Below are 10,572 nucleotides of genomic sequence, written 5' to 3'. Positions count from 1 at the left end.
TATCTTGAAAATCTCAGTGCTTTTCTTCCTTTTATCTGATTAGAAATTGTAAGTAGGCAATGCTGAAATACTTCATTTTAACTCTTTTTTAAATTATTTTTTATTTCATCTTTTATAATAGACATTACGGTCTAAACTATTGCTTCTTCAGCTCAGAAAGGAGAAAAGCAGAGTTAGCAAATGATGAAATAAATTGCAAACACACTTCTTCAACAAGGTCGGAGCAAACTGCCTGAATTCACTCTAATTTTCCTTTGTTACTCTGATTTGTCTGCCTCCCCGAGGTGCTTGTTTAGCTTATTTAAATACTAATGAATTAACAGCAGTCACACATCACCCCTGTTTCTCAATCAGACCAACTAGCAATCCCAAGAGAATGACACTGAGGGTGAGGGAACAGGAGACTGTATTCCATACGGCAAAAGAGTTACAGGAATTCTGGACAGAAAGCCTGTACTTGGGAAATGAGTCAGTCCACTTCTGCCTTGCAGAAAACATCAGTGCTGAAGTATAGAAGCAGTGTTTAGAAACAGCTTCTGAATTTGCAGCTGGCAAAGTGAAGCCTGTGTCTCTCATACACATCCACTAACTCGCTCCCCACACATGCATGCATACAGGTTTCTGGTGGGAAGAAAAGGAATGTGCAGTCTGGAATGCATATGAACTTTCTGTTCAGAAGGAAAAAAATAAAAGATTTTTCAACAGGCTCAAAATCCCACCCCCTCAGCACCCCTCCTTCCCCTGTGTCTGACACTGACTTCAAGGGAGGAGTTGAGCCAATTATCTGTGAGTCCTACAGAAGGGAAATCTGCAATTTGCCAGTAGTTGTGAGAGCCAGGGAGAGAAAGGCAGGGAGGGAAGGAGAAAAACTTAATCGGCAAACGTAAAGGAAAGCCCCTCCTGTCCTGGAAAGAGAATAGCACAATACCGATCCCAGGTCAGAAGAAAAGAAGCTTGTGGGGAGGGGTTTGTATGCAAGGCAAGACCTGGGGAAGCTTAGGCTCCCTGTAGATAACTTCCATGCCCTCAGTGATTTTTTCCCATAGGGACTGAGGTGGCATAGAGTGGATGAACCCCCAGACCTGCAGGACTAGGTGTTGCTCAAAGTATCCCTACTCCAGCAGAGCTGCCCAGAGGAGACTCTGCCTCTCCTCCTCACTTGAGGCTGGGAGCAGAAGAGCTCATCTCACTAAAAAGAAAAGCTGCTGCTGCTGGTCCGGAGACCCTTCTTTAGCCCTGATCTAGTCATTGCTTTCCATGGGGGGACGTCCTCTGGAGCCCTGCAGTCCCTCCCAGTCCTGCTAAGTTCCCAGGAAATAACTGGTGAAAAGCTGAGCCCCAGGCAAGCAACGTGGGATCCACAGAACGACAGCCTTCTACAGCATAGCTGCCTCTGATTCAAATTACCAACTTCATCAGGCAACGCCCAGACCCAGGGCTGCTCCTCGGAGGAGAGAGAGGTAAGAGCGCAGCATGGAGTTTGGGATGGCAGTGGGAGACAAACATCCCAAAGAAGTGATTTGAGTGTGCATGGGAACTGAGGGGTACTAGTGGTGGCTAACAGGTGCCAGGTCTGTTATGCATGATGCAGTTTGTGTATCTGCCTATGTTGTTTTCAGCTGGATGCACTGAAGTATGTTTGGATGGCAAACGGAAGCATCAAACTGTAGCTAAAGACAGTGGAGTGCAAGAAAGGTGCTCCGGGAATGTGCTCGTGGATGGGGAGCAGTAGGGAGGATAAGCAGATGTCACTCCGTTCCCTAATGGGAGCTGGGGAGCTTGGGTGGCAAAGCTGCTGGCAGGTTGAATGAGGAATGTCTTTCTTAGGTAGTTCTCTCCAGGTGCTCAGGGCTAAACGTGGCAGCACCTCACTGGAATTCAGACAAGTGCTTTTCAGAGTGAGGAAAATCAGGTGCATTGCCATTTGCTCTGGTGTGCATCTACAGAACAGGCAGCGGGGGTCAGCAGGTAGAAGATGTGGGGAGTCCAATGAAACGAGGCTTAATGCTGATTTTGGACAGCTGTTTCATTTCTCTATGGGCACGCAAGCCTTTCCCTTTATTAACTGGAGATAATACACACTGCCTGTATTTCTCTGGCATTCTGAAATCCCTTTACCAATATAAAATACTAATGCAGAATTTCTGCCATGGAGACAGTGCATAAAGAAAAAGGTACCACTGAGAATTAATCTATGCTTAAGCATTTAATAAACTGCAAGGAAAAGATGTAGATTAAAGCCAGCTGGAGGTTGTTTGCCTCCTCATTCTCTTCAGATTGATTTTGCTTTATTTAGTACATGAGCATGTGGCTCCCTTCTAGTTTCTTTCCTCTGTCTTTAATCTTTTTCAATGTATAAGTCCCTGTGCTGGGAATGAGGGCTGAAGTTTCTTTCCTTTTGTGAGGAGGAAAGAAGGAAGACTGCGCTGCACTGGAGAAAAGCTGAAGTGGAGGGATAAGGAGAGTGCACAAAAAAAAAAAACCGTAAGCTCCCAGCTCAACGGCATGCTCTGAGTCAGATTTGCAGCAGAGGTGATGAGATGAATAGAAACTCCAGGAATCAAAGTGCTGAAAAGCACCGTTAGACTCCATGTGAAATGAAAAGCTGTCAGGAAAGCATAGGAGACCTCTTAACTGAATGCCTGGACAGGCAGAATGAGGACAGTATGGAGTGACTATTTAATGCGTTAAAATCTGCAAGTCCTTACCTTCCTTCCTTCTCAGTGCATGTGCATCTCTGGGGCAAAGTGTCCTGAAAGTCACACGCCTGCAGGTAGGATTTTGTCTTTGATGGAGGTGAGAGGCAGCATGATTTTAGTGGCCAAAGGTGCCACAGTGTCAATTCTCTCTCCAAGGTGTTTTGGGTCCTGTGGCATTAGAATCTTAGAACCACTGAGGTTGGAAAAGACCTCTGGTCCTACAGTCAACTCATCACCACCATGCTCATAAATTAACTGAGGTCTAAGACAATGGAGTCCATGTCAAGGAGGAAGATGGAAGCACTTCCTGCCCTTGGGGTGCAAAACCAGCTGTCCCAGAAGCACGGTAACAACACATCAAGCTCCCTTGATACATGATGGGGGTTTCTGATGGCCAGCAGCTCAGTGGTTACCTGTCAGAAAACATACACACAGTAGGAGTCAGCCAGGAGTGCAACTATACCAGTCCCTCCTGGTCCAAGGAGCTGACTCATTTCTAAGCACTGAGCACAGCCTGTAGAGAAGCTGGTGTTTTTCCTCATAAAATCTATGCTTTTCTCTGTCAGCTAAATATAGCCTGAGAGGGTGAAAGGAAGTATCCCATAGCTGTTCTGTTGACATTTGTCTGGCCCATGGATGCCTGACAGCATTGGACTCACCATGTAGGATAGAGACACTGCATGTGGAAGTGTTGTTTCAGATTAAATTTGGTGTTTTTGCAGGGCTGGAGATGGGTCCTATTCTAAACAAAGCAGTCCAATCCACAACAGGTGTCCTCCATGTTGTCACTTCAGCAGCACCATAACTGTGTGTGTGTGTTTACATCCAAAGTTATAATCTGACATTACTGTCTGCCTCTAATATTGTGCAGCCCTGACCTCTATGTGTAATTTAGGCCATAAGACACTGTAAGGAAAGTGCTGCATTTTCTTCTATGCTTTATATAGGGATGAACGTGCTGCTAGCAAACGATAGCAATAATCATAAATAGTCATGTTTTGCTGTTGCCTCGGGCTATAGCACTTGTAATGATTCTGGATTAGAATTCCAGAGACTCCTTTATTTAGCAGTGGCCATATCTTCACTTCTGCTTTGGTGCTTTGCATATGTTAAACAAAGTCAAAGATTTTAAGCTCTTGACTGAGATAAGTGTCAGCTGCATAAACGCTTGGGAGATAAAATTCACTCAAGGGAAAGACAAGAATCCAGATCTGGACCCAGAGATGATATTTCAGTGTACACAAAGTGCTCAAATTGTAATATTAAGTAAACAACACCTAAGTTAAATAAACGGCACAGTGGGAACTTGATTATTCTTTAATAAGATCCTAGTAACCAAAATAAACTCTGCCCAGAATGTACTTTCTTTGCTTTAATGTTAGCTTTCCCCATTCTGGGGGTTGTATTTTTCCTTTCAGCACACAATGTATTTGAAATAGCACATGTAAAACGTCTGTGTGACCCTCCTTTTTATTTCCCCACCAAAGTCTCCTGTATCTGAGTAGCATCAAAACATGATCTCCAAGGTCTCGAGACACATTTTCCTTGCCAGGGGTTGGAAATCTAGTCAGATAGTAATTTAAGATGGCTGTCCTTTGTCCTTTCTCCTCCTGTACTAGCACGCTCAATGACTGTCACACAACATCTGTGTATGTATAAAGATTGAAACTCCTATGAAATCTTTATTACTGCAACTCTATCCATTGTCAGCCGTCCTACTGCAAGGCAGTGATAATTGCAGCACTGATAGTTTCTTGGTAGGGAGTTCCCACACTATCAGTCCAAGCAGCTAGATTAAATTCTGGTTTCTGAAAGGTCACTGAAGGCACAGAATTTATCTCTACTCAGTGCTATTTTGCGTCTTGAACTCCTTGCGTCAGCAATGTAGGCTATATGGGACCAGCTATTTAAAATAACTGAGATGTCTAGCTTCCACAGATGTCAAACGTGATTTGGGCTTCTGTCTGACTTTTGGTTGATCTCAGAAAATGAATGCTGTGAGCTGTTCCTATTTAGGCAACCAAATGAAGTGGTCTAGGTCCTGACGACAGCTGCAGTGGATGTAGTACATTAGGAAATGTAATGGTAACCTCAGTGGGTGCAATATATTGGGAAATCTGACCTTTGTGTTTATGCATCTAAAACAGAACCAGAACTGAAAAATCTGGTAATGTCTAAGTGATGCAAATGGTGAGAAGGAACCTGGTGTCCAAGTTCAAACACAGCTGATAAAATTAGCCCTTCAAGGCTTAAACAAAATAGCAAATCACAATTAAAAACCATGCTATCTTCAGGGTAAATGCCAGAGCGTTCTTTGACCAACATGGTATGGAACATCCCTACTCTGTCCTCCACCTTCAGTTTCTTACCTTCAACTTTGTCGTTTCCTCCTTCAGGTCCAAGCAATGATGAAAACCATGTCCAGTGGAAACTGCACCCTGAATGTGCCAGCCAAGAATTCGTATCGCATGGTGGTGCTGGGAGCCTCCAGGGTGGGGAAGAGCTCCATAGTCTCACGCTTTCTCAATGGCCGGTTTGAGGACCAGTACACTCCCACCATTGAGGATTTTCACCGCAAGGTCTACAATATCCGGGGAGATATGTATCAGCTGGACATCCTGGACACCTCAGGAAATCACCCTTTCCCCGCTATGAGGAGGCTTTCTATCCTAACAGGTGAGAAAGTGAAGAAAGTTTGCAAACAGGGAACAATGGATAAAATATTATAATGATAAAGTGTAGCTTGGAAACTGTATCATGGAGATGAGTGTTTCTTGGGGATCAGATGCGTTTGGGAGACAGCAAAACGGGCTGTGGGATTTCACTGCAAGATTCACTTCTCCAGAGGGATGTTTCCTGGCTGGTATGCTTCCTATGCCGCAGAGAAGAAGTCCTCTGGGTGATGGTCTGAAATTAAGATTTCCCCCTAGTTTATTCCCCTGCTTTACCACCTCCCTCTCCTGCAACATATTTTTTTTTCCTGCCGTCACAAATGAACGGTTGAATAAAATCTCGTGGGCAATAAAGAGCAGCGAGGGACAAAACAGGCATGTCATTATAAGACACCAGCAGTGAAAAGCAAATGTAAAATGCACAGGCAGGGAATTCAAACTGAGAAAAGCTCAAAGATTTTTTTTTTCTTAAAAGTCCCAGCCTGATTCCCTTGGTTTAATATACCAGTAAAAAAGATCACTCTACTTTTACCCTTTCTCCTTAATTCTACAATTAATGAAATGAATTAAAGAGGGAAAATAGTGGACTCATTTTGTACATCCCCATTGTCAGCGGTTCCTGTTGTGAGCTAAGATATGTTCTTGACCGCAGAAGTGACAGTGGAGATATATTAAGCAACAGCTCACGACAAACCAATTCTCTGGGTCTGCTATCTTCCCTTCTGGATAACCAGTGAAACGTGACATTCGTATCAGACCAGGCTACCATCTGCATTCAGGGAGGTCCTAGGGCCAGTTTCTGAGACGCGGATGTGAGCTTTTGTCCATGAAATCTCTTCACACTTTCAACATGACTGTCATTCAACAGGCAATGATTCCTTTGCAAAAGGAATTGTATGTCAGAAAATGTCAAAAGGAAATGCCAGGGGATCTGTGTCATTTATGTATTTCTTTTTTTCCATGGTCTATTTCTCTCGAGAAAATGAAATGGCAGCAGAGCAGTGAACATTGGGAAAGCACTCATTCCTCATTTAGATATTTGGGACTGACTACCTGGAAATCTTCCATTCAGGTGTTTCTTGTACTGCATAATCAAAAGGCCAAGGCTGAATGGATACTAGTTCTCCACTCTTGCTGGTGTAAGAATAGCTATTTTACACAGCAATATGGACAAAATGAAGAAAAAGAAAAGCGATGCAGCTTTTTTACAAAACTTGTTTACAAAGGACAGTACAAATGGGCAATAACTATTTGTAACCCATGCAAGTCCAGTGCAATCTGTGGGTATGTACTCAGATATGGCTGAAATAACATCAAAGCCATAAGCAATTGCACTACAGAAATGAGTGGGGAGTTGGATTGGAAGAACTGGAACTAAAGTAAAACAGAATGAAAAGATTCAAAAGGACCACATGAAAAGAAAGAAAAAAAACAAGAGAACAACTATGGGGGGGAGATGGCAAATAAATGTATTGTTTTTCGAAAATTAGCTTATCTGACACAGGTTGTTCTAAACATTTACAGTTTCCTTTTTCAATTGCAGGTGATGTTTTCATCCTGGTATTCAGCTTGGATAACAGAGAATCCTTTGATGAGGTCAAGAGACTCCAGAAGCAGATCCTCGAGGTCAAATCCTGCCTGAAGAACAAGACCAAGGAATCAGCTGACCTCCCCATGGTGATCTGTGGCAACAAAAATGACCACAGTGAAATCCACCGCAAAGTGCGCTCAGACGAAGGTGAGAACCTTGTGTCCAGTGATGAAAACTGTGCTTACTTTGAAGTTTCAGCTAAGAAGAACACCAACGTGGATGAGATGTTCTATGTTCTCTTCAGCATGGCTAAGTTACCTCATGAGATGAGCCCTGCTCTCCACAGGAAAATCTCCATCCAGTATGGGGACACTTTCCAGCAGAAATCCTTCCGGATGCGGCGAGTGAAGGACATGGATGCCTATGGCATGATCTCTCCCTTTGCTCGCCGGCCAAGTGTCAACAGTGACCTGAAGTACATCAAATCGAAAGTTCTCAGGGAAGGTCAGTCAAGGGAGAGGGAGAAATGCACAATCCAGTGAAGAGGGCTTGTGCTTCTGCCTGAAGTCATCATCCACATGAAGTGCCTTAAAGGAAAATGGTCTATGGAATCACAGAATGGGCTCACTGGGTTCATCGAGGAAACCCTGCACAGCAAAAGGGTAACTTTTCCTGCAGATTCTGCTGAGTCAGTGAATGTAAATAACATCAATCTCATAAGCAACTAGGGAAAATTATACGCCTGAGTGTGCATTTCTCTGTAATGTAGTCCATCTTCATTCCCCTTTTTGTCTAAAGAAAACTGACTTGAGAAGTAAAGAAAAATCAACCTCATCCTTACAAAGAGAGTAGGTCAAAAATGCACAGAAGGCATCAGCAGTTACCCAGTGTGCAGGACTTGCTAAGAGAGGAGGTTATGTCTTTGTGTGTGTGTGTGTGTATGTGCATGCGAGAAGCACTCCTTTAAAAAAAATGGGACTTCCATTTCAAAGAACAGCAGTCTTACCAAGGGGGTGGACTCTGCATACGGACACAAGGCTCTAAGTCACTTCTGAGGGGGCCTGCAAGAAGGTCATGATTTTATGCTTGCTGGGTCAATTATTGACATGAATGTTGTTTTGTATTATAGATTTTATTTGGGGTTTGCTTTTTTTATCGTGTGGGTTCTTAGCCAAATCAGGTGGCAGATGTGCTTGATATCAAAACAGTGTCTACTTTTAGAAGTGAAAGATGTTTTCCATCTGTAAAACTACGTAATATTTACATTGACTGAAAATGAAATTGTTCTGCAAAAGGCCAATACATTTGACTGCTTTGCAAACCTAGTGTAATAGTTTCTCAAATCAGCCACACCAACTCTAAACTCCACAGTACAAATGCCATCCTTTGCCTTGTTGGCCACTGGACCAATGGTTCCTTCCCTCTGCCTGTATCAGTTGAGACTGACCACGTGTTGGCTTAGACCACTTCATGGCAGGACTAGGTTTTCCTCCAACAGTAGAAACTGACTGATTGTAGACTCTTGATCTGGGACCAACTCCATCAGATTTATTTTGTTAATATGTCTCTAGTCATTTTGTTCATGAATTTTCCTCTTGTCTGATAAAGGTTACCTTGACGAAACCTTTGTGCTATAGAAGACCTCTAGAAGTAAAGTTTCATGCTGGCTGTCCAAATGGGGCTGAACTGGCTGGGTAGATAAATCTGCAGCCATCATTCACATCTTCTCTTCCTCAAATCCATCCAGGCTTTTTCATCTTTAGCTCTCACTGTCCTGTTTCTGGTTTTGCTGTTTGATCTGCTTTTCTTTGCCATCAAAGCCACATACATTCTCTTAGATGTAAGCTTGCCACTCTCACTAACTGAAACAAGAGGCGTGCATGCATAACTGTGGGCAGAGTGTGGCCCCCAAAATGTACACAACAGCAGAGTATATATGGTTTATATACCTCAGAATGGCCTTCGGGTAGCTTGTGTCTCTCCCTCACCTCCAAACTCTTGTTCTTGGCTGTATTTGCTTTGCTGTGTCCTGGTCAGAGCTGTAAGCTAGTTCATTCTGTAATTTGACAGAAATCTAGGAATTATGGTTGACTGTGAAAATTAGCTGCTGGGACTAAAAATCCTATATTCATTTATCAGTTCCACCCTTCATTGGTACTGTATATTGACTGGTAAGATACACTGTTCTATTAACCCCATTTCCAGGGCAGCAACCTTCCAACCATTTCTCCCTCTCATCTGTAAATATGTATGCCATTTATGATTAAACCTGTTTTATTTATTAGCTGTGTTCCAGTCCATTTTTACTTTCTCCAAGAACAAGGAAGGTCCTAGTTTATTCTTGTGCAAGTGCAACTGTGCAAGTGCGGTATGAGTTGAGAGCCCAGATGAGATCTCCAGTAAATTCTGGAGGAGTCTTTTCTGTCTTTTCTCCAGACACTAGGAGCTTAAAAGTGGTCTGTCTGAAACACACCTGTATCTATAACTACATCTCTCTCCCTCTCTTTCTCCCTTCCTTCCTTCTTATCTATCTATCTCAACACCAATATATATGTACAGATATCCTCTCAAGCAGAAGCAGACAGCTAGTCTTTCCAGTGCTGCCTCCAGCAGTGAGAAACAGTCTCTCATACACGGAGCTGGTGTGCTCATCCCTAGTGTGATTTACCAAGGTCTCTGCAGAAACATCACTGTTTCTCTCAGCAGTTTCTCAATCGCACCATTTGCATCTCTCAGCTATATGATCTCGAGCCCCCTGAGGACTTGCCTAGCTCCCTACAGACTCTCTGTCTGAGGCCATGACTACTGGTTGTGTCAGTGATCAAGCTCTGGGATGCATGTGCCATACGAACACGGGTGGAGGGTTGAAAACAGAGTGAAAAGAGCATGAGCACAGGGCACCGATTAGGATTTCAGGAAGCTAGAAAAGAGTTCATTGGACTGTAGCCTATGCACTGCATTACTGAGCTCTCCTTGCCCTGCTTAATAAAGCTGAGTTTTTTAAGAGCCTTTATAATCACCAACTCCTTACAATATTGACCTTACAATTATTTTCCCTACTGCCCTTTTACCCTCACAAAGCCCCCCAGCTTTTTTTAACTCTTCCACATCTTCCCATTCATCTTTTCTGGCATGGGTAGGAAGACACTGGGTGCAGAAAAAGTTTATGGAGACAGCCAGGCACAGTAGTAGGGGAGGACAAAGACCAAGCAGTAGCAGCTGACTGGATCTCATAAGACAGAGAGTGAGACCCCTCTTCAGCATCCAACATGGCCTGCCAATGATTGGAGTGAGTAGCATCTGTGAAACTGACAGAAGGTGAAACAGCATCACAGGCAGTGACAGAAACAAACGAGAAAAATCAGGTAATCTTATTAAAGTAATCCTAGATTTCTCTCTGCATTTTGTTACTGATGGTAATTGCTTCTGAAGTTAGATTATCATGTTCCTGAGGACATTTATTGCTTTGCTTTTATTATATCTTTGCAGTCATTCTATTAATATTCATATATTATTTGGACTCTAGAAGTGCTTGCAGCCCCTAAGACAGACAGAACACATCTCAATTGTTTATTCACAGTTAGCAGCCATTATGTTCTGTGAAAAGGGCTGGGGCTGTTAGCAAGGCTGCACAGAAGGCACAAGGCAAGGCAGGCAGAGGAAAGGTGAA

At 43.3% G+C, this 10,572-nt stretch overlaps 1 protein-coding gene across 1 annotated transcript; it reads left to right on the top strand.

The window, feature by feature from the left end:
* The first annotated feature begins 352 nt into the window (after positions 1-352).
* On the top strand, positions 353-9,266 carry RASD2 (RASD family member 2). Its single transcript, XM_042890420.1, has 3 exons — positions 353-1,460; positions 5,096-5,375; positions 6,915-9,266. The coding sequence occupies exons 2-3, from the start codon at positions 5,105-5,107 to the stop codon at positions 7,442-7,444; spliced, it is 801 nt and encodes a 266-aa protein (XP_042746354.1). The 5' UTR covers positions 353-1,460; positions 5,096-5,104; the 3' UTR covers positions 7,445-9,266.
* The last annotated feature ends 1,306 nt before the right edge of the window (positions 9,267-10,572 follow it).

The sequence above is a fragment of the Lagopus leucura genome, unplaced genomic scaffold (genome assembly GCF_019238085.1).
Source record: "Lagopus leucura isolate 7727_CA_CO unplaced genomic scaffold, USGS_WTPT01 Super-Scaffold_100159, whole genome shotgun sequence".
NCBI classification, from domain to species: Eukaryota; Metazoa; Chordata; class Aves; order Galliformes; family Phasianidae; genus Lagopus; species Lagopus leucura.
Note: the sequence above shows the minus strand (reverse complement) of the source record. Positions and strands in the feature narration are given on the sequence as shown.

Excerpts from the sequence above, each read along its gene's own strand:
- RASD2 (XM_042890420.1), top strand. The coding sequence starts at position 5,105 with ATGATGAAAACCATGTCCAGTGGAAACTGCACCCTGAATGTGCCAGCC. Across the intron at positions 5,376-6,914 it reads GAGGCTTTCTATCCTAACAG|GTGATGTTTTCATCCTGGTA; the intron begins GTGAGAAAGTGA and ends TTTCAATTGCAG.